The sequence below is a fragment of the Aethalodelphis obliquidens genome, unplaced genomic scaffold, assembly GCF_003676395.1.
Source record: "Aethalodelphis obliquidens isolate GAN/ISIS:26980383/991018 unplaced genomic scaffold, ASM367639v1 scaffold21, whole genome shotgun sequence".
Taxonomy (NCBI): domain Eukaryota; kingdom Metazoa; phylum Chordata; class Mammalia; order Artiodactyla; family Delphinidae; genus Aethalodelphis; species Aethalodelphis obliquidens.
The window spans coordinates 14,776,781-14,800,584 of record NW_020837965.1 but is presented as its reverse complement, the minus strand read 5'-3'; the positions used below and the strand labels follow the sequence as shown (position 1 = coordinate 14,800,584).

Here is a 23,804-nt window from a genome sequence, read left to right as displayed (position 1 = left end):
GGGAGTCCAGGCTCTGGACCTGGATCTGCTTCTACCTGGTTGTGTCATTCTGGGCAAGCTCGGTGACCCCTCTGGGCCTCCCTCTGACCCTGTGTGCGTAACGCGACCATGTCGGGCTGGCTGGCTGAGGTCTCTCCTCCCAGTAGCAACTCAGAGCCCACAGGGTGAGTGGGGCTCCTCCTGGATTAGAGGTTCACTCATGAGAGTTCTGAATGAGGAACATGACAGATGACGACTTTCTAAACGAGGATACCAAGATGTGAGGCGTTTTTAACATTTCACAAAATAAGAGAAATCACCCTGGGCCAAATAATTTTAAAATTGAGAAATTAACAGGTGGACCAAGAAGCAGGTGAAAAGGATGGCTGGAACACATGTGGAGAAGGCAAGAATCAGCAGAGCCATGATAGGATGACCAGGAAATGAGATTACACAAAAGAACTACTTTTAAATATTGGGCTGGCCAAGAAGTTCATTTGGGTTTTTCCATAAGGTCTTACGGAAAAATCCGAACGAACCTTTTGGCCAAGCCAATATTTTAAAAAGTTACAACCCACGACATGAAAGTCTCAGAGAGTAGAATCTAGACTAACCGTGAGATAACAGCACCTTCTATTCTGGGGTGGCCGGCAGAGGATAGCTGGAGGGAGATTTCATACCCTTGGTACTTTTGAGTTTTGAACCGCGTGAAGTTTTTTTAAATAAAGGAGAAAAATGAACACTGGAGCCATTTACCCTTAATCCCTTCCCCATAGTAGCCAACCCAGAGATGCCTAAGGAAACAGGCCTGGCTGCCTATAAACTCAAGCTCCAGAGGCGCTAGAGGCTGTGGGTGGGATTCTTTGAGCCACGGGAGAGCCAATTCGATAAATCCCTTTAGCTATATTATTGTTCCCTCAAGAACAAGCTATGTTAATATCACTTCCTTTTTTAGATGGGGCTACATATGAGTCATGAGTCCCAGAATGCAAGCTAGCCGCTAGAAGCTCCTGGGGCAGCAAAGACCTTGTTAACCGGAAACTCGGTGGATCAAGAGCACTGCGAATACTTTCTCCCATTCTGAGGGTTGTCTTTCGGTCTTGTTTATGGTTTCCTTTGCTGTGCAAAAGCTTTCAAGTTTCATTAGGTCCCATTTGTTTATTTTTGTTTCTATTTCCATTTCTCTAGAAGGTGGGTCAAAAAGGATCTTGCTGTGATTTATGTCATAGAGTGTTCTGCCTATGTTTTCCTCTAAGAGTTTGATAGTGTCTGGCCTTACATTTAGGTCTTGAATCCACTTTTTTTTTTTGCAGTACGCAGGCCTCTCACTGTTGTGGCCTCTCCCGTTACGGAGCACAGGTCTAACTTGGGCTCAGTCAGAGCCCCAGAATAGGGCTCTAGCCCAGGCTGGGCAATGGTATGAGCGAGGGAATGAGGAGGAAGATGCAGGGGAAGATACTCGAACCTTGAAAGGGTGAGTTCCTTCTAACACAGGAAAGCAGAGACGTGCAGACTAGCTTAAGTGAAAGAAAGCGAAATTAAGGCTGGTCATAATGAAGCCTTATTGGGAAGGAGAACAAAGGGTGAAACGATTTGAACAAGTCCCTAAAATCCCTAAAAATAAACCTAAACTTCTCTTAGGAGATCAAAACCTAGATCTGGCATATATGCACCAAGGACAAAGGGTTGGTAATTAAAAAAATAAAATAAAATAGAGCCATGAAAAACCTTCATGTTCAATTCTTTTGGAGATTCACAACCATGTTACAGGCTCTAAAAAGACAGCCGTTTAGATTTGCTTTATGGGAAACTAAACTGACTGGGGGTGAGGGGATATTTTTAGCGTACAATCAACCCCCAAGTTTTCTTTTGATACCTGTTGGGAAGTGGCAAGTACAAGTGGATGCAGGAATAAGTGAGGACCAAGAAAGTTATCAGGAGGGTCTTAATGGAAAAATAATAGGTTCAGGTCTTTCATTTTTCATCCTCTTTCTTGCCTCAGGAAAGAGGCAGCATCTACTTGGATCTACTTGGCTGTAGAGTGTATGTATGATGCCATTTTGTAAAAACTAGAAAAAAACTACGGTGTATAAATATGTATGTTTACAGGTATAAAGGCAGTTATGGATGATTATGTGTTATGATTATGATTATGATTATGTGTTAAACGGTTAACACCGGCTACCTCAAGAGAGGAACTTGGGGGAGGTAGTAAAAGAATACTATCACTTTTTTTTGCATGTGTCTCTTTTCTATGCCATAATTCTGTTTTTTTTTCACAATTAAAAAACAGGAGAAAAAGAATAAATCGAATGTTCTCGCTTTTGACCTTTCTCAGCACACACAGTGACTACCAAGAAATGAACGGAACCTACAAACCCTTGTGTTTTCTGGTGCCAGTCGGCGTGGATGAGGTTGGAGGTGTGTATGACAACCCGGAGGCCCTCTTCGTATAGCAGTAGCATCATTTTCCTTTAAAAACAGAAAAAGGACCAAAAGGCATTAACAGTACTCTCATGATACCTTTCTAACGCAAATGCAATAGCTAAAGGAATTCTTTAAACTCTTATTACATTATCCCAACTTTGAACATTTAGTCTTCTTTTCTTCCATACATCATTGTTATCAAAGTCTGCTCAAGTGACAAGTGGAAAACCACCTTCCAAAATGCTGAGTATTTGGTGGTAAATGAACTTTTGCTCCATCCCGTCCACGTGGCCAGCCCTGGCACTTTAAACCCCTCCCCACACTGTAGTCTGGCTCCTTATTATCTATTCAGCATCACCCATTACTACCAGGGACAACAGGAATCTTCTTGTCCAGTGTTTTCAGAGTATGGTCACAACCTCTTGCTACGCTGTGGCTACCTCGCATTAAAAAAAAACTGCAACAGAATAAATTAGAAACTCAAGAGTATATTGCATATATTCAAGTGTTGGTTCGTGAAACTCTGGTTTCAGCACTTATCAGTACAGACACTTGCAGCAGACTGAAATGACAAACGCATTTCCTACTGTGGGTTGCAGTTTAAGTTTGAAACATGCTTCCCTTTCAAGAGACTGATCTTTCTTCATACTCTATAGACGCCAGACTTGTCACCAGCGTGTACCCGGGCTTGAGGTAAGTCTTCCCTTTTCTTCTCCCTTTACTCAAATCAGCCCTAGATATTCCCTTCTTTCCCATGGGGCTTCCCCAGTCATCAGATTATTTCCCTTAGTTTAATTCCAGTGAGAGGGAGGGAATAGGACAGATAAGAGCTTTCCATCCGAAGCTGGAAGACCTAAGTACCAGTGTTCATCAGTTAGAAGCCCTAGGACCCTACATAAGTCATTTAATATCTCTGAGTCGTTCCATGTCCCCTGAGCCTCGGCTTCTCACTTGTGGCATAAAGGATCAACCCCGTGTTCACTTCATAGGTCTGATGTGAGAATGAAACGCAGTACATGTTTTGTTAAATGTAAAACACTCCAGGTGTACATTCCCTCTACTGCTTCCATGCCTTGCTTTACTTTGCCATCTACTTTCGGATGGTTCTTGGCCTCCCGATGGTTTTCTAATTATTTCAGGAACCTAAATTCTCTCTCCCCCAACTAGAGATTCACTCAAGGGAGTAACTCTACCTTATTTCTATGGAGGCCAAAATGCTACTTAACATTTACTGATGGAAGTCAGTTTACACGTGGGAAAAAAATGAACCACTGGTTCTCTCAAATAAACAACATCCCAAATACTATCTCAACCGAATGGGGTTATTAGCATTAAAAAGTACAGAAAAGACTATACAGAGAATGAGATTTAGCTCTTGCCAGAACGAGAATTTAACCCAAGCTGGCAAATGGTAAATTAATGCAAAGCTGGAGAAATGACAGCTGTTGAGCCAATCTTCTCTCCATGTATGAGATGTGTTCCCTGAAATCTGGGCAAATTTACATACACAGTTGCCACATTAGTAGCTGACTGTAATTAAGAATAAGCCAGTTACGAATTCATGATTTAACTTTGACAAATATTTCCATTAGTTAAGTTATCAATTAACAGGAAAATCATGCACTAATGTCAGTGAATCCTATCAAATAGCATTGAGAACTAATCTAAGGGGAGTCATATTAATCTTTTCATAGACAAAATGGCACGTCCCAACAAGGTCAGAGTTAAAAATGGATCAAACATATAAAGAAATGAGGTCTTCCCTGAAGAATACTGACCTGCATATTATCTGTTAAGCTATGGGGGTGGCAGAAGGGACATTTCCCCTATTTGAAGCTGTCCCTGCACAGGGGGAGGCAAGCTAATGTCCGCGGAGCATTTATGTACCAGGCACTGCCACACAGAATGCTAGCACACTAAATGCCACCCAATCCAGAGGAGGCGCTATCATTCCCATTTTACAACTGCAGAATCCGTGGCTAGGAGAGCTCACGGGGACTACCCAGCTCCCCACGTGAACCGGAAGCAGCGCTTATTTGGATCACACGTGTTGGATCCTCCTCTCGCTGCGCACGGCTTCCCTTGGGCTGGACAGGGCCGCAGCTACTTCATGCTACTGGGGCAGGAGTGGGTCACACGGAGGGGAGCCCTGCTACAGCCCGAAGAGGAGAGAGACTCATCCTGCAGTCCGCTCCAGGCTGCACAGCCAGATCTGACGCTTCCCTCCCCCTGTGGATTCTCAGGGCCGTGGGAGGTGCCTTTGCTTCCAGCTCTGGAGGCCACCAAAGAGCTTCAGCATTCTAAAGCACTATGAGATAAGCCCCGGGACTGCACAGCATCCTGGAAGCAGGGATGGAGCACATTCACTGTCTCTAAGAGGACCATGAGCTCCTGAGGGATGGGGCCGCAAGTAGTACGTGGTCAGCACCCGCCAGCTGACGCAAGTGTGACCCCGGAGACTCCTGCAGAGTTACTGTGGCAGCTCCACTCTGTTGGGGGAGGCGGGGGACGGGTTCACACCTGTCACCAGGAGCTGGAAGGCTTTCCTTCTTTCCTAGCTCATGTGTTTGTCTTGCCTCTCTCACCCAAAGACTAAAAGCTGGAAGGACAAAAGCCACTATGTCTTAAAACACTTTACATTCCCTTGAGCTGTGCTTCAAGAATATAATAGATATTTAATGAATAACTCTTAAAATATTTTAAAATGAACAACTGAAAGTAATTTCAAGGCATGAGTTCAATCTCCTACAAAATACTGGCATTTTAACAAAATGTAAACTACACACATACTACAGAGTGGGGAAAGGGTCTATCAGTACTTCCCTCGGCACTTTCAACTCTGAATGAGGAACTCTGCTGGGTTTAACCTGCAAAATGCATGTGCTGGAGGCGAAGGAAGAATGGGCTTGCAAAGTGCGTGCGCGCGCCAAAGGAAACAGGTTTAATTTTAGCAGTGAGGAAACAACAAAAGTAAATTAAGAACTTAAGCAAAAATAAACAGTTCTAGTCCTGTCTCCCAACACTGGCTGGAGGAAAGCTGCCTACCTACTTGGGGCCTCTAGTCTATAAAATGAAGACAAAGGACCAAGTAATTTTTGGAATAGCATTAAAAAAAAAAAAAAAAAGGATAGCTCCATCCCCCTCAAATGCCACTGTGTCAGATCTGGGCCAGCCCAGCACTCAGTCCCTCCCCTGACCCAGGCTCTCCTATGACTCGCTAGCATATTAAGTGCAGTGTGAAAGTGCCCAAGAAACGCTGGCTGCGGGCACAGAACATGTGCCCTGCACAGAAACCCCACACTGCAGGTCTGGCAAATCATGCCCAGGATCCAAAACAGGGCTTGCTGAATGTATTCTGGAATCAGTAAGGTATTTAGGCTAGGGTTCCAGCTAAGGGCGGGGGACAAGGACGCTTTACTGGCAGAATCTCTCCCAGGACGGCTGACTACTACTACTGCCGCCCATCAGCGTCTCCCACTGTGGTGCAGCTATAGGAGCCTAAGATTCTGACTCAGCCTATTCAGTGCTATTTTGTATCCTTTGCTGAAATTAGCATTCTGTGAGCTCTGTGCCTGATACTCCAGCTAGGTAGGTGCTTGAGGTCACTCTCAACAACCCTCCATTACACTAAAGTTACCAATTAGGGGTGGTTGGTAAACGCAGCAACATTTACACAAGAGCACCTAAGACCAGATAATGTATGCTTGATAGGTATCCTTTCACAAAGTGGCTCAGTGCTTTCTGCTCTGGTTCCTTTCTGGAGACAGACTGGCAAAATATAGCTTTAAGCTCACAAAGGGAATGATGAACATATGCCCTGTTTTTGGCGTAGTAGCAGGAAAATAGTGGTCACTGAAAGACTCGGGGCAAACACTTCCTCCCATGAGATTCCTTGTTGCCTTAGGGACAGATACCCAAAGGGACATGCCTGAAGCAGGAGGCTACCTGTTTCCACTGCTGGTCTAGAAGAAAGATAAGGCTTTATCACTCTTTTTTTTTTTTGCCGTACGGCGGGCCTCTCACTGCTGTGGCCTCTCCCGTTGCGGAGCACAGGCTCCAGACACGCAGGTTCAGCGGCCATGGCTCATGGGCCCAGCCGCTCCGCGGCATGTGGGATCTTCCCCGACCGGGGCACGAACCCGTGTCCCCTGCATTGGCAGGCGGACTCTCAACCACTGCGCCACCAGGGAAGCCCTTTGTCACTCTTTTGAGTGTGACATATTTCTAGAGAAATATGATTTACAAAAATACTGAAATCAAGGCAACCATGTCTTATTCTTTTCTCAGCTAGAGAACAATTATGTAAAACGGCTCTATTAAACAGTAAGACTCAAATAAAACGGGAGTCAAGCTGATATGTATCAAGCAGGAAGTAAGAGAAAAGTTTCTCCTGCCTGTTGTTTGCAATGTCTCAGAAATTATCCTAAGAGAATTTTCTGAGATGTCTTGAAGCAGGGACAGGTACCAGCCTCTCAAGATGACAATTTCTTGTAAAACAGTTTTTCTTTCAATCACAGCACAGTTGACCCAACAATATTCTATTTGATGCAACTCAGAATCTTATGAAATTCACAAGACCCTCTTTAAAGTGGTGGAATCCATAGGCATGTGACTACCGCACGTACAGTCATGCGTAACCGCGGACCACAATCTATCCCCCTCAGTTGGCTATAATGAACGCCCTCAAGAGAAAGCAGAAACCACATCACAGATTCAGACTTTCATGTCCAGAGCCAGAATCCTGGTACTTGGTCTTAAGGCTGTTCAGAAACAACTCCTTTTCCTCTGCTTCCTAAGTGATAGCTTTTCCCCCAGCAAAATCATCACATGTGAGTCCCTCTAAGGGCGATTTCTGAAGAGCATCCTCTGATCTATTAAACTCATATCCTCCCCTCCCCATTTCATAAAAATTGCTTACGTGTGGTGTGTTCCAAATGCAATATCCAACTTTGCCTAGGATAAAAAAGAGGTCAAGTTACTTGTTTTTAAAAAACTCAATAATATCCCTATCTATTGAAAATTAAATTAGAAAAGATTCAGGTCAACTTTTTGTTTTTAAAGTTGTTACTGCCCTCTAGTGGACAAGCCCTTGATCGCCAAAGCAGCTTTTATTTTTTAATCTTTTTTTAACATTTTTATTGGAGTATAATTGCTTTACAGTGGTGTGTTAGTTTCTGCTTTATAACAAAGTGAATCAGTTATACATATACATATATCCCCATATCTCTTCCCTCTTGTGTCTCCCTCCCTCCCTATCCCACCCTTCTAGCTGGTCACAAACCACTGAGCTGATCTCCCTGTGCTATGCAGCTGCTTCCCACTAGCTATCTACTTTACATTTGGTAGTGTATATATGTCCATGCCACTCTCTCACTTTGTCCCAGCTTACCCTTCCCCCTCCCTGTGTCCTCAAGTCCATTCTCTAGTAGGTCTGCGTCTTTATTCCCATCTTGCCTCTAGGTTCTTCATGACTTTTTTTTTTTTAGATTCCATATATATGTGTTAGCATATGGATTTGTTTTTCTCTTTCTGACTTACTTCACTCTGTATAACAGACTCTGGGTACATCCACCTCACTACAAATAACTCAGTTTTGTTTCTTTTTAGGGCTGAGTAATATTCCATTGTATATATGTGCCACATCTTCTTTATCCATTCATCTGTCGATGGACACTTAGGTTGCTTCCGTGTCCTGGCTATTGTAAATAGAGCCGCAATGAACATTTTGGTACATGACTCTTTTTGAATTATGGTTTTCTCAGGGTATATGCCCAGTAGTGGGATTGCTGGGTCGTATGGTAGTTCTATTTTTAGTTTTTTAAGGAACCTCCATACTGTTCTCCATAGTGGCTGTATCAATTTACATTCCCACCAACAGTGTATGAGGGTTCCCTTTCCTCTACACCCTCTCCAGCATTTATTGTTTGTAGATTCAAAACAGCTTTTAGAATAGCATCCAGTGAGGTTCATTTTTTAAAAAACTTCGTTTTTCATTACCCAGAATGATTCAACACATATTGCATTTTTAATTACACTAATTAGAAGTGAGAAGCCTAATTTCCTTAGAAGCCAGAAAACTAGTAAAAACAAATGAGACTCTATGCAACGTTTTAAAATTAGATATTTGGCTTATACAGAAATACACACACAAAGTTTTCAAAGCATACTTAAAAGAAACATTGAAAGTGGTGGCAGTATTGAGACATTATGATATTAAAAGTTTTCTTACATTTATAACACAGAAGATGCTGAAAATAAATATATTAAATCCATTTTTCATGTTTTAAAATGATATCTTTACAAACAAATGGGGGGGGTAGGTGGGGAAATAAAACATTTTATCTAAAATCCGGTATAGCAAGACCTTGGTTAGGCCTCAAGATGAAAAAGTTAAAATAAATAGAGATGTCAAGAATAGTTTACCAGCTAGGAATTCTGTGTATGGACACAAATCCTGTCTTCACAACTATGTAGGACTTTGGAAAATACTTGAATCTCTATGCCTCGGAAAATACTTGAATCTCTATGCCTCATCTTTCTACTCTTTGAAATGAGGGTACTGTTAGGAGATTCAGGGAGTTGTTAGGAATAAATGAGAGAAGTACACATAAAACGCTTAGGAAAAGGAGCTGCACGGGGTAAGCACTCTACAAATGGAAGCAAGTGCTATTAAAATCAAAGCGTCCCCCTGTCCACTCTCCACAGGTGGGCCTGTCTGCTGGGGGCAGCGATGGGCAACTGGAATACACAGGTGAGAATGACATAGCCCGTCTTGGGGATGCTCATGGACAGATGGCCAGGTTCACTACTCTTGTAAACTCAGTGTTCGGGCTGCTCACAGACTGGCACACGTTTGTGTGGACTGGCCACAGAAGAGTGAGCAGGAAAGTACATTTCATGTCTTTCTTTTAAAAAAAAATTAACACAATGTTGTGTTAGTTTCAGGTGTACAGCAAAGTGATTCAGTTATATTGATACGTATATATCTCTATTCTTTTTCAGATTCTTTTCCCTTATAGGTTACTACAAAATACTGAGTATAGTTCCCTGTGCCATACAGTAGCTCCTTGTTGGTTATCTATTTTATATATAGTAGTGTGTATATGCTAATCCCAGTATTTCACGTCTTTAAATTACAAAATTAGAACAAAGGCCGCCACTCTGTAAATTGATATTTAGCTCAGGAAAAGCAATGGTCAAAATACTTGGCTTCTGAGTTTAGTTTTGTGATTTGTTGTGGGCTTTTGGGCAAGTCTAAGCACAAAAGCAAGGATGATAATAATTTCAACAGATAATATTTAACGGGTGCTTCTTTTTGGCAAATGCATCAAATTCTTTGCCCAATAACCCTATGAGATACAGTATTAGTAATTCATTTTAAAGATGAAGAAATGAGGCTTTAAGTGGTTAAGTGATGGGCCCAGAATGACACAGCTAGCGGGCAGAGAGCTGGGACAGAACCCAGGAAGTCTGAACCTGGACCACCAGGTGTGCAAAATGGGAAAAGTGTCAGCATCCACTTATTCTTTGACTTAACGTGACCCAGCTTAGTCAAATGACACTACGTTGTTAAAAAAAATTCAAAAATTCATATTATAGACAAGATATAAAGGTATTTCAAAAAGTCAGGATGGGGCAATCACCACGTCCCTCAGACTAGAGCTGGGAGCTTACGGAGGCTCTGCACACAAGGTTTGGAAGACAGGGCTCGTTACACCCTCTAGTGGCTGGCCTGAAGCACGCCACTAGGCATGCCACCTAAACTTTTCAGTACATTTGAAAAACACTTTGTATTTCCATTGATTTTATCTCTGTTTTTCAGGATTCCCGTGTTATTTTATTTTCTGCCCACTATTAGTCTGATAAGTACTATCCTACTGCAGTTTAACCTCTTCTGTTTTTGGAAACAAATGCAAAACAAGGGGATTTTAGGCAACTGCTAAGCAAAGGCATATCTTGTGTAGAAGGTAAGCTGCAAACAGGATGGATAAAGAGATGGAATAATTTAAAACTCTACATAAAGTACAGTGAGTTACATCACAGGAAAAATGTTGTGAGACAGGTTTAAAATTGATCAGGTTGAGATTTCTCACTGTTTTAATCTTTAAAAAAATACACATACACACATAGATAATATTCTATAGCTAGAAGAAGTGATAAAACGTGAGTTGGAATTCTTTTACCTTGTATGGATGGAGGAAAAAGGACGTTAGAAGGAAAATGGAAAAGAAAAATAATTAGGTTCTATGTAATTCACTCTTGCCTCTGTACTCCAAGAGCAGAAATCCTGAGCCAATTTCACTAAGCTATTGGCCAGGAGAGAAAAGGGCCATGAAAGACTCATTCATCAAGCTGCTCATGAATGGACTGACCAACTTGCTCAAACAGGAAAAGGTGAATATTACACCAGCCACTTCAGAACCACCACAGGAAGGAAATGATAAATGTTAACATTTTCTGAATTCCATGCTACCCCCTTGCCTCCCCTCCCCGCCCAGTGTGCCTGCTTCTTACACAAAATGTCACACATGAAAAGATCCTTTCAGACGTGGAGGCTAAAACAAGGAGTCCTAAGGAAACTCCAAGACTCACTGGTCACACTGTATTTCCATGAACTGACTGGAAAGTATCAGGACAAAATTATGGGAATATATAAAGAAACAGCCTTCTCGCCCCTTCTCTGCTTTGGTCCCAGCAAACCAAGCCTGTTCTGAGACCACTTAACGCCCCTCATCGGACTAGGATCACATGCAGCATACAACTCGCAAGGTAGTTTTCTAACAGGTCTGCTTCTGATCGATCTATTGGTCTCTCCAGTATTGAGTGATTCTTGGGAAAAAGAACTAAGGGCTATGGGTGAAATGTCAATGGCAGCTAATGTCACAATAAAAACTACCAGTTTTAAGCTGCCTTCAGAGAAAGAAACTGCCATTGAATTGAATCCAAAAAACCTGCTCAATAATGCTGAAACCTCCGTTTCCACAGGGACATGGACAAAATATATACAACCAGAGGGCTGGCAGGTTGGGGAAAGACAGGGAACCCTTGATATACCAGGTACAACTGAAGAAAGTGAACGCTTGAACCTGAACGAGAAAACTAGGGGGACAAAATAGATGACTTCAGATACGAGAATCACTGACATGTGCAAGGAGATTTAGTCTATGTGGCTCCAGAGCGGGAAAATTAGGACCAACGTAGAAGGCAGAGGAAGAAGATTGTGTGTGTCAACCTGGCTAGGCCACGGCACCCAGATATTTGGTCAGATGTTGCCGTGAAGGTATTTTTTGAGGAGACTAACGTTTCAATCAGTGGACTGTGAGTAAAGGAGATTACCCTCCAGAATGTTTGTGAGCCTCAGTCAGTCTGTTGAAAAGTGGAAAGGAAATTAAAAAAAGACTGATTTCCTGCAGGAAGAGGGAATGAGTCTCCAGTCGGTCTTTGGCCTCAAAATGCAACATCAGTGCTTCTTGGGGTCTCCAGCCTGCCCGGCAGATTTTGGACTTGCCACCCTCCACAATCACGTGAGCCAGTTCTTTGAAAATAAATCTCTGTCTACGCACAGACACACACACACACACACACACACACACACACACACTCACACACACACTCACACACACATACACCCTTATTGGTTCTGTTTCTCTGGAGAACCCTAATTACAGAGATATCAGGTTAACATAAAGGAAAATCTTTCAACCATGAGGGCTACCCACAAATAGGATGAGCTACCTCAGGAAGCGTTTAAGCCAAGGCTGGAGAGATATCTGTTGGTGATGCTGGAGACAGGATTCCTGCATTAGGTGGGTGGATAGACTCAAGGTCTCAATTTCCTTCCAACTCTCAGACTAAGCATGATCTTGAAGGGCAATGAGTACCTTACCTGGCAGAGGGCAATGTTTTCATAAGGCTTTGCCTGGGCATGTAGGTGAGCCTTTGCTTCGCGTTTGTCGCCATGCACGAGCAGGATTGGTTTCTTCCTGAAAAAGAGATCAGGAGTATTTAAAATCCATCATTCATGAAGCTGAACTGGCACCCAGTTCAGGGTCGTTGACCACCGACATCTGTTTCTGGCCTGTGTGGTGACTGAGTAGGGGGCCGGCACAGGACACTGACCAGCTCACCTTCGGTAACTGGTTACCCTTATAATGGAGCCCTGCGGCCTGAGCCTGAAGCTCTGCTGTGACCTGGAGGGGTTGTGACTCAAGAAAGTCCTCGAGTAATTATCTTCTTTCGTCCAAAAGGGCACATCATCAGCTCTGTGTTAATATATTTAAATTCAGATAGACTAAAAGATATACAATCATTGTTGTCTAGTATGATGCTCTTTTCTTTCCCTTCTCTTGGCCCAAACAATAGACCACTTCCTCACTAGCCATATGTTAAACCCCTACTGTGAGCAAGGTCCTGCACCAGATGCCCAGAACACAAGTGAAGGGGCCCAGGCCCACAGCATGTAGTTTCACTAATAGGTGGTGATATTTCAATGCAACAGAGCCCAATGCACATTGAAAATGCCCTATTTTTAAATTCAAAAGGACAATATAAAAACATTCTGCAGGAATAGTTTAAAAGGGCTTTTAAAGGAACCATGATCTACTCTGGTTAATTCAAAGCGAGGTAAGCCTTAGAAATCAATATACCTTTATAAGCTCTCCCAACACAACAAAAATTGGATTTTTCTCCAACAAGCAATCAAGCAAGATGAACACCTTCCACAATTATCAACCACATGCAGAACGATTCTCTGCCACACGTGAAGGGACAACACTCAACTAAAAAGAAACAGGACAGGGGCTTCCCTGGTGGCGCAGTGGTTGAGAGTCCGCCTGCCGATGCAGGGGACACAGGTTCGTGCCCCGGTCCAGGAAGATCCCACATGCCACGGAGCGGCTGGGCCCGTGAGCCATGGCCGCTGAGCCTGTGCATCCAGAGCCTGTGCTCCACAACGGGAGAGGCCACAACAGTGAGAGGCCCGTGTACCGCAAAAAAAAACCAAAACAAAAAAAAAAACAGGACAGAAAACGCACATCCAGGACTGATTCCTAACCCCTAAACCTGATAGCTTTATTCTAATATGTCAGGTAAAATAAAACTAAGAAACACACCTTCCCGGTTTCTTTCTATTTGGAAAAAATTTTCTATTTTACAATTAGAAACACAGTACAGAGAATAATGTAAGAGATAATCATGCATGTGTTACCTAGAAACGATTCCTGTTATCAGATTATCAGGTCTTTTTAAAAAATAAAAGATTAAACATTATTGACAAAAGCTGAAGTCCTCATTAATTACTTCAGATTTAATGGTGTTCTAAAAACTATCACAAAAAGGCAGTGTGATGGGTAATTTTATGTGTCAACTTGATTGGGCCAAGGGTGTCCAGATAAAACATTATTTCTGGGGCTTCCCTGGTGGCACAGTGGTTGGGAGTCCACCTGCCGATGCAGGGGACACGGGTTCGTGCCCCGGTCCGGGAAGATCCCACATGCCGTGGAGCGGCTGGGCCCGTGAGCCATGGCCGCTGAGCCTGCGCATCCAGAGCCTGTGCTCTGCAACAGGAGAGGCCACAACAGTGAGAGGCCTGCGTACCGCAAAAAAAAAACCCAAAGAAAACCAAAACACATTATTTCTGGGTGTGTCTGTGAGGGTGCTTGCGGAGGAGATGACCATTTGAATCGGTGGCTCAGCAAAGCAGATCGCCCTCCCTAATGTGGGTGGGCATCATCCAGTACTTTGAATAGGTTGGTGAAGTTATTTTCTCTCCTGTTTAAGCCACTGTTATTTCTACTTTTCTGTTACATGCAGCTGAAACTAATCTTACGTTTTACAGATCAAATATGAGCCCTTGAGTGCCAAAGCTGCTTGGGAAATTTCAACAGTATTTTATCTATTAGTATTATTTTTGGCTGTGCCTCGTGGCTTGCAGGATCTTAGTTCCCCAACCAGGGAATGAACCTGAGCCACAGCAATGAAAGCACCGAGTACTAACCACTGGACTGCCAGGGAACGCCCAGCATTTTATCTATTATTAATAATGAAGCTTCCCACAATCTGACGGGCTAAATGCACCATGGACTTTGAGGACCCTGACAACCATTCTCCTGCATGTGTATTCCTCCACCTTACCTGCTGTTATGGGATTCTGCCACGCCCATGTGTTAGACATGGGACAGATGGCATATCACCATGGGATGCCATATTTATTTGATTTGCACTGCCTAACATGAGGCAGACAGACTGAAAATCCATCACTTCCATAATCTGGGTAAGGGAAGGCCCTATGATCCCTGCATTAACTCCTAAGCTATGTGAAAAATCACTTGTGAAACAAGAGCGTCTCAAAAAAAGAACAGCACTGATGTGCCCAGTGAAGCATGGCATGCTTATAGGTCGAGAACCCAGGTGGCAGTGACCTTTTCCTTCATATTAACATTGGACCTAAAATTCTTTTATTTGGGCTGAAATTTGTCCTAATCTACTTCTGGACAGAACAGAAGGACACACTAAAATCTGTATTAGGAAGGCTTGTGATTAGTTAGAATATATCAAAAAATGCTGTTTTCCCAGTATAATTAACGTTTTTATGATTTCGATAGTTCCAAAAGAAATATTCAAAGAAGATGCACGGCAGCTGCCTGAGAAACACAAATCTTGTGTTTTAAGGCTGCATTACAGTTATGACGTCATCCATCACTCTGTGGAACTCACCTGAACTCTGGTGGATACTGTTTTATGAGCCAGTCCACATCAAAGCAGTAGTTAAACTGGATGGGGGGAAGAAAAGAAGTCACGGGCAATTCAGAAAAGCAGTCTATTAGGAGAAGTGTTTGGTTATTGAATTCAAAGAAACTCTAATGATGAACTACATATATTATGTATAAACATGGGCAATTTGCTACAATACTCATAAACAAAGCTAAAATACATCTTGAAGGGAATACACCATTCAAAGGTTCTGAATTAGTGCGGGAGCGCCTGAGAAAACAGAAAATTACCTCTGCATGCTTTGGCAGCATTTGTATTTGTAAACTGAGTCTTTTTACAATATTTCTAAGAGTCCTCTGATTAATGGGGCTTATAAATTTATCCCTTTTCCCCTAGATGACTATAAAAAGCACTTTTGGAAAAGAACATTTCCTTTCAGCCTAACTTATGAGCTAGCTTTGTAAACAGGCATCTGCGACTGGACGTTCACTAGGCTTATGACGATTACATCTTGATTACAGGTTCTGGACTAGACTTACCCACGGGGGTCCTCCCCAGGCCTGGGTAATCCCTGGACCTCCTCCTGGACATACTGACTCAATCTAGCCAGGAGAACAGACACAAATTCACCCCACGTTCCATCTGGAGACCAGGATTCCCATCGCCAAGCAGAACATGGAGCACAGAGAAAACTTTGCCTTCTTTAGGCACAAGACCTTGTTCTATTTGCTGGAGAGCCTGGCACGTGAAGGTGATTTATCAACACAAAGGGACCAGCTCTGTCAGGCAGGAGAGCTGCCAATCAAACACGTCAATCAAACATGCAGATGTACCCACATCCATAACTTCTACTCACTTCTCTTTGGAGGGTGTAGGAAATTTCTCATTTACTTCTCTAAATCAAATCAAACTTGACATGGCCTTCACCTCTCTACCCACACTCCCAGGGAGTTGCACCAGAGTCCTGTGAGATTATTAGTGTCCCAGAGAGAAGTCCCTCAGGTTGGAATTTCCAGAGTGACTTCCTGGCCAGTCCTTAGGGCCCAATCGAGAGTCAGAAGCCCCAGTGATCGTGCATCCACGTTCCAGGCTGATGGATCCCATAACCGCGGCGTCTGGCACCAGCCTCCAGGTATGTGCCATCTCAGGGACCCTGCACAGGACCGGCCCACAGGTCCCGCCGCTCACTTTCTTACAGAGTTATCTGCCCCTTCCGTACAAAGAAACAACTGTAAACTCACCTGAGCTGAAGAAACAAGTGTCCCAAATAGAGGAGATAAAATATCTGGGGAGACAAAACATTTATATCTAATTTCATATTTTTGATAAAGACTACCTAGTAATAATAATCACAACTGACTTATTAAATAGTCACCGACGAGAATTTGGCTTAGAAAATGATGCACTGAAAAGGTACTACAAGACTAGACTTTAATGTTCCATAAAATTCAAGAGAAAATTTCCCTGGGCTATTTAATAATATTTATTATGTATCAGTATTATTTAACCACACATAATGGAAAATCAAGATCTACAACTTTAGTACTGGATGACTGGGCAATTTTACAAACTGCCAATAAGGACGATAACGATGAGTGTCCTTCCTCTTTCCAGATCTCTTAATTTTTTACCTCCTTCAAGTACTCACTGAAGTCTCTCGCCAGGAAACCTCCCCAGTCTGGGACTAGCAAGACAGCTCTCTGGAGCCTGAGGGCTCTTGCTTCCTGTGGAGGGAGGACAGAGGCCCCCGCAGCTCCAAGCTCATATTTCTAGCACCCAGGTCATCTCTAAGGAGGGCCCACCTTGCACCCACTCAGGCTTTACTTCAGAGAAAACAGAAAGCCATGTCTACACCCTGAGAGGAAGCACACAACCCTCATGACCACCACCGATTATAACAGCCTCACTTGGACAGGACCCATCGGGTGCCAGGTCCTGTTCCTGGTACTTTCCACGTGTTAACTCTCACTCCTCGCAGCCATTTTCTGTCCGCGGGGGTCTGTCGTTCCCATGTTGTAGATAGAGAGTCTCTCCTTAGGGGGCCGCCCGTGGCCACACAGCTGGGGTCAGGCAGGGTCGGGACTTGAACACAGACAGTCTGGCTCCAGCGCTTCCGCTCTAACCACCAAGCCAACCCTGAGGGTTCAGACTGGGCTCGTTCACTTATTTGACCCATATTTATTGAGTGCCTCCTGTCTTCCAGACATGGAGATAAATGCCAGGGTACAAAGATTTTAAAAGAACGAAAAAGTCCTCTAAAGAAGCTCCTACCTTAAAGGGAGAGTTGCACAATCAAGAGAGAAACTGCAACGTGGGGGCCCCATTTTGCCCCCACTGCCACTCCTCTTTCTACCTTTCTAAATTTTACCCATTTTTCAAGGCCCATCTGAGGTCCCTCTTCCTCCATGAGATCTTCTAAACAACCTACAATTATGGCCTTTGCTGGAGTGGTACACCAAACGCTTAAGAGCACGCACTGTGATGCTGGAATGCCTGGATTCAAATCCCAGTTCTGCCATCTGCCAGCTCTATGACCTTGGGCAGGTTATTTAACTTCTCTGCAGATCGGTCACCTATCCGAGGAGGACAACTGTAACATCTACTCTTAAGGCTGTTTTGAGGATTAAAGGAGATAATCTATATAAAAGCTCCTATCATGTTACCTCTCCTTCTTCCGTATGTTGGTGCTAATAGCCAGTCTTTATCACTTTATTATATACAGCAAAACCTTGCATAGTTCTCTATTTCCTGTTTCAATCTCTCTCAAATAAAATGAAACACTGAGATCTATCTTATATATTTCTGCAAAGCACCTAGACATTTGCAAAAAGGAAAAATAAACACCTTGTAGAACCAAACTCTTTATAGTATGGAATTAAATATACCAACATTTATACATCACATAAGATGTAATTATACATTGGGTATATAATTAAAACAGTATTAACAGTGAACACAATCTATTCTTGAATGTGGGCAAGAAAGGTAATGTGAAATACGGGTGACAACGTTTATTTTGTGTATCTGCCACGTGAATATACTGTGCCGGGCACTTCATGTGTTATCTCCCTTTTTTCTGAATCCCCAGTTTAAAGGTGAGTGAACTGAAATTGTGAAGAATGTTAGGTCCTTTGTTAATTACCAACACAGCAAGCAGGTGGTGAGGCCCTGTGTCTGGGATTCTAGGGGCCCTGCCGTTCTCTCAAAGGAAACCCTTGTTTCCTCTCTGCACGCAAAGCTTTTGACACCAAGTGTAGCAGGAGGGAGGGGGGCTTCCCACACAGACCAATCCTCCACGGACACCAGCTGCGCGTCCTACAACTGAATTCAATTCTGACACCATCCACCCAGAGGTGGCATCAGACCCCACAGGACTGCCCCCACCTCAGATGCCAGTCACAAGCCCGGACCCCCTGTGCTTCTGACCGACAGGCTATAAATTGGGGGTTGCCACCATCCCCCCCGCGGGCTCAACAATTTGCTGCAAGGCCTCACAGAACTCAGAAAAGCACTTTCCTTGCTAGATTACCAGCTTATTATAAAAGGACACAACTCAGGAACAGCCAGATGAAGAGATGCACAGGGCGAGGTATGGGGGACGGGGCGCGGCCATGCCCTCTGCAGGTGCGCCACGGCCCAGCACCTCCTCGTCGGCACCAACCTGGAGGCTCTGTGAACCCTTCCAGTGAGGGGTCTTTTACAGAGGCTTCATTACACAGGCAAGACTGACTAAATCAGTGGCCCTTAGCGGTGAACTCGATCTCCAGCCCCTCTGCCCTCCCCGGAGGTGGAGGTTAGGGCTGAAAGTTCCAGCTTTAATCACCAGGCTGGTTCCCCAGGCAACCAGCACCCCCCTTCCTAGGGGCTTTCCGAAAGTCATCGCATTAACATACACTCCACTCCGGTGTGGCTGAAAGGGGCTTGTTAGGAATAACAAAAGATGCTCCTTTCACCCTTCATCACCTTGGAGCTATTTCAGGAACCTGGGACAAAAACCAAAACCAAACCCCAACTATAACCGGAGTGAAGACCAAATATCTGTATACATCACAATATCACACAGATACTCCCTGGGGACTAACCACAGCAACCAAAAATCAGGGCACTTCTTGTTTTGCTTCTACGCCAGGAACCAAAACCAGGCTTTCAAGCAACGGTTCTCAAACGATTGGGCTTGTTAAAGGAGATTGCAGGGCCAGGCTCCCAGAGTCTGGTGCTGGGAATCTGAAGAGGAGGCCAAGAATTTGCATGTTCAACAAGCTCCGGGTGGTGCTGACACTGCTGGTCCAGGGACCAGAGAGAACTATTGCTGTCAAGGGCTGGCTACTTGGTTAATAAAGTGTCAGCGACCGAGTTTAACCTTTAAATTACAAGTTAAGTAATTCTAAGCACTGTGCAAGGGGTGCCAGCAGGGTGGCCTGCAGGGCTCTGGGAGACACCCGCTGGCTTCCCGAGCTAAGCAGTTTGCTGTCAGACGAGTGCATCTGCTTGTCAAAATGGGTTCTTTTCCCCCTGAGAGAAGTTCAGAGGGTTCTTAAGAGATCCCTTCTAGGCTTCCCTCCTGTTTTTCGAGGGGAGGCCCCACACGTGCAGCTCCCAGACCCCCGGCTTCACTCACCCCTGATGTGGAGGGCTCCCGAGTTATACTTTGGCTTAATTCCGGAGACTCTAGTGAGGTAAAATTGGAAGGGGTTCCCTTTACCCAGCATGTCCCAGATGTCCTGGCCTTCCCCTGACATTTCAAGCCCGTGGCCGGCTGAGGGGCTGTGATGCTCAGCTCCCGGGACAGCACCATCTCTGGGAGAAGGGAGGCCTTTCTCCTCTTTGACCCCCGTGTCCTTAGCCTGCTTCTGCTGCGTCTCTGGCGGCAGCTCATCCTCACTGCTGGAGAGACACCAGCCCAGGTCTTCCTGGGAACCGCCCTTCTGCCTTTTGGGAGGTGAAGCTTCTGAAACGGAATCTGTGCTGCTGAACTTCACGGGTGCGACCTTCCTCCTGTGGGCAGCTTTCCGAGCCTCGGAACAGGTGTACTTTGGCTCACTGGCTGCTCCCTGCTCAGCGTGCGGGAGAAAAGAGGTAGATGGCTCGTCCGGTCTTGGCTTTTCCTCCTCACTTTCATCGCTACTGGATATCGTCCACCTCCCATAATTGCCTTCCTGAGACATTACACTTCCTCTGGAAATGAAAGGTGGAAATTTCGTTATTTCCCATCCACCAGGCCACCGGCACACTCATGCTCTTGCTCTCAAATTCTGTGTCCTGAGCTTCTAGGACACATACAGCACACCTGACACTTAGCAGATGCCAAGACGTGTCACTAACATCAGCGGCTCTGTAGGTGTTCACGGCACATCACCACAATCTGCCGTGAGAACTTGGCAAATAAAGTGATGGCGAAAATCCTGCTCACCTTCTGCTTCTCTCCCTTTGTCTTTCCACCTAGACCTTGTTCTTAAATGCCTGAGGAAATGGAGTTGAGCCAAAGTCCAAAACAAAAATGTCCACTCTTAGCCCAGAAGCTTCCAACAGGTGTTTGGGGTTAAGGTCAGTTTAAGGAATTTCAGGAGTAATTCTGACTATGCTCATATTTTTAAGGTCAAATTGGAATTTATCACCTATTCCTCACCCAGGTATGGGAGCCCAAAGGACTTCAGGGACTACTTCTTACTCCCCCAAGATAAGCTACTTACCATAGAGCTTAACGAAATCCTCCAGACAGTATCAAATGATCAATTCTATATATACATTATCTAGGGATGCTTCCATGAGGACCCAACTGACTCAATGATTATCTAATCCTAAATCAAACCATGAAAACCTGCAGAGAAAGAACTTGTACTAAAGCAAAACGTTACTTGTTTTCTAAACTACACAGTTTAACTTCTACTTTCTTGCTCTCAAAAGAGGAAAACACATGGAACTTTTGCTTTTCTTACCGACAAAATGTCATCAATTCAAGGGTAAAGGGCTATCTAAGTAGATTTCCCAAATAACTAAAGAAGAGCTCCTTAGTATGATTTAAAAAAAAAAAATACACTTTAGTACAAGACCCAGAGGAAACTTACACAACTCAAGAGTCTGTGCTCAGATCGTGGACAGAGTGTCTACATGTTTGCTCTACAGCGTAAGCAGGACCTGCTATGAGTGCGGATATAGGACAGACTGCAGCATAACCCCCACTCCTTAAAAAAGGCTAAATTCTGCACTGAAAGACTTGCTAATGAATATACTTTCATGTTTCAAGCTAAAAAGTATATATTTTTTAAGGTATCTATCACTTTGCACAACTTCTCACCTTTTTCAATTTATGACCAAGTCAGATAAGGTTTCTCCTGTAAATTACACATTTCAAGGAGCTTTTAAGCAGAGTGCATCTAGACAATAATTTGACTCGTTCTTCACGGCCCAGGGTCACTATTAAGCCCAGCTGGCATGGACAGTGTTTTGCAGCCTCAACTGTAGGGACCACAGATGGATGCAGACACTTGCTCCTGTAATAGGGGCCCTAGACTCTGTCTAGGTCTTCTTTTCTAAAAGTTCTCTGTCCTTTCCCTCTGTGTTCAGTCCACTTCTAGGGGCTGTTTGAACTCTGAGTAGGTTTTCCCCCTAAATTGTTTCTAATCTGATAAGGGTTAAGACACCAGATAATCAAGCTTGTTGGAACTGTATTGTTACAGTTAACAGGATCTGAGAACCAGGTTTTCCCATGAAAGGGGTTAAGACAGACTTACTACTTAACACCTACTTAAACAGCTCAGTTTTTTGTTTGTTTTGACTGTTTTTTTAAAACTTAAGTTCCCTTAGCGTTCTAGACTCTGGAGACTGCTATCACAATTCACTTTGAAGGAGCCATTTTGTCAGTTAGTTTGTAATTGAAAAATGATTTAAGAACAAAAGAACCATCTCTGGAAAAACTACTGTGCTGTAAGCTCTAGCTTCCATTGAATTCTAAACCAGCTCTAAAGCTAGGCAATGAGTAATAGAATCTTCAACTGAGATTCCTCAGCCTGTTCTCCCTAGATTCCTGCCCCATCCTAAAGCAAAGAGAGGGTCTCAGAGTTTTTAGGTGAAAAAAGGGTTCAGCTCCCAGCCTGAGAAAAGGAGCTGTATGCAGACCTTAGAGATCACCACCACCCCTCTTCCCAGATCAATTACGTATAAATAAAATGGAATTGAAAAATCCTGAGAACTCTAAAAGGAAAATATTTATTGGTCTTTAGTGACTCTGTGAGCTATTTAGGAGATTTCTAAATTTTTCAGTTTTATCATTATCTACACTTTCTAGAACCACATGTGGGGTGGGGGAGGGGGGGAGGACAGCGAATTCCTTCCAAAAAAGGACAAGTGGGTAAAAAATAAAGCTTTGAAAAAGACATTTCCTAGAGAAAAAAAAAAGGTTTTTGTCTGCTCTATACATCGTTTAAATTTGGGATCTACTCACAATCCAAAATGTGCCTGAGATTATTTACCAATTAAAGGCAAAAAAACCTTTGCAATATGCTAATAAAACTGTAACAAATCATTAAGCCTAGCAGGTTACCAGCCTCTCTATGCAGTCAAGGCACTTAACCTGTTGAAGAGGAGCTGTTGGTAAACACCAAGATTAACCAGCAACTGATTCTACTTTGGAGGACTGGATCTGGTCTCAGGATCAGAATTTCATTTCTCTCTCACACAGGTCCAGATTCTCTGCATTCTCAGACAGCTTTCATACTGAAGTCATAGAGCTTTACAAGGATAGAACCTAAGTGTTTTCCTTCAATTGTTTGTTCACGGTTTGTCTTCCCTGGGCAGTGTCTCGCACAGCACAGGTCTAACACCACACTCTGGGTAAGTGGTGACACCAGGATCAGAATTACAACACAGGTGGGCTGACTCTGAGAGCTGACATTCAGTGGGTCAGCAAAGTGCAGTATTTCCCAAAGCAGAGGTGACTGGGACCTGACATTAACTAACATTACGTTATGAAAGTACCTCCCTTTCCCATCCCAATCCAATGTCTCAGTTTAATCAAGGAGAAAGCTGTTTGTAGAAATGTCTCTATTCCTGCTTTTGAACAAATAACGGATTTTGGGCTCTTCTGCAGGCAGTAACACTTTGGTTTAACATCAACAGAAGGTATCTTATGGCTCCATTACATTTACAATAACTGAAGTCTACTTCTAAAAGATAGTGTTTATGTAAAAGTGGGTTCAAATGAAAATATTACACAAATAGTAGTACAGATGTTGAGAGTGAGACAAAACTGGGGAGGAAGCAACCGACCACATTACTGAAATTTGGCAAACACTGCGTTAAGCTACAATGCCAAGGAGGGTAAAAATCTAAAGAAATTCTACCACCAGATGCCAACTCATAACATTAGAGTGTCTATTAGATACTAAAAAAAAAATGTGTGGATGCAAATGGATACTCCTCTTAAAGCTGCTGGCTCCTCCTCTCCCCCTACCATCCCAGACCCAGCTTGGCTATTTCTTTTACACTTCCAGCTGACCCTTCTTATAGAGCTTGCAGACCATCAGGAGGGCATGGGAGTCAATCTCAACTGAGGCCAGGTGTGGCCAGTAGTGGGCAAATATGACTCCAATTTCAAATCCAGTCATTACTAGGTGGTAAACGTGCACTTAGGCAAGTTACTTAACTGCTGAGCCTCAACTTCCTCCTCTGTAAAATGGGTGTCATACCTA

The 23,804-nt window shown here is 43.7% G+C and overlaps 1 protein-coding gene across 5 annotated transcripts in view; it reads right to left on the bottom strand.

The window, feature by feature from the left end:
* Positions 1–23,804, bottom strand: part of TDP1 (tyrosyl-DNA phosphodiesterase 1) — a 75,594-nt gene that overhangs the window by 50,564 nt on the left and 1,226 nt on the right. For 3 of the 5 annotated variants that reach the window (XR_003435602.1, XM_027120296.1, XM_027120294.1), the window contains exons 2-7: positions 19,736–20,292; positions 16,359–16,402; positions 15,121–15,176; positions 12,293–12,389; positions 7,325–7,359; positions 2,359–2,451 (exon numbers count right to left, since the gene is read on the bottom strand). Coding sequence is in view for 4 of the 5 variants with exons in the window: in XM_027120296.1 (XP_026976097.1) it covers positions 2,359–2,451; positions 7,325–7,359; positions 12,293–12,389; positions 15,121–15,176; positions 16,359–16,402; positions 19,736–20,282 (872 nt within the window). In the remaining variant the exon portion in view is untranslated. Of the gene's footprint in view, positions 1–2,354; positions 2,452–7,324; positions 7,360–12,292; positions 12,390–15,120; positions 15,177–16,358; positions 16,403–19,735; positions 20,294–20,416; positions 20,543–23,804 lie in introns of those variants that run through there. The other 2 variants (XM_027120295.1, XM_027120297.1) reach the window with 2 other exon arrangements.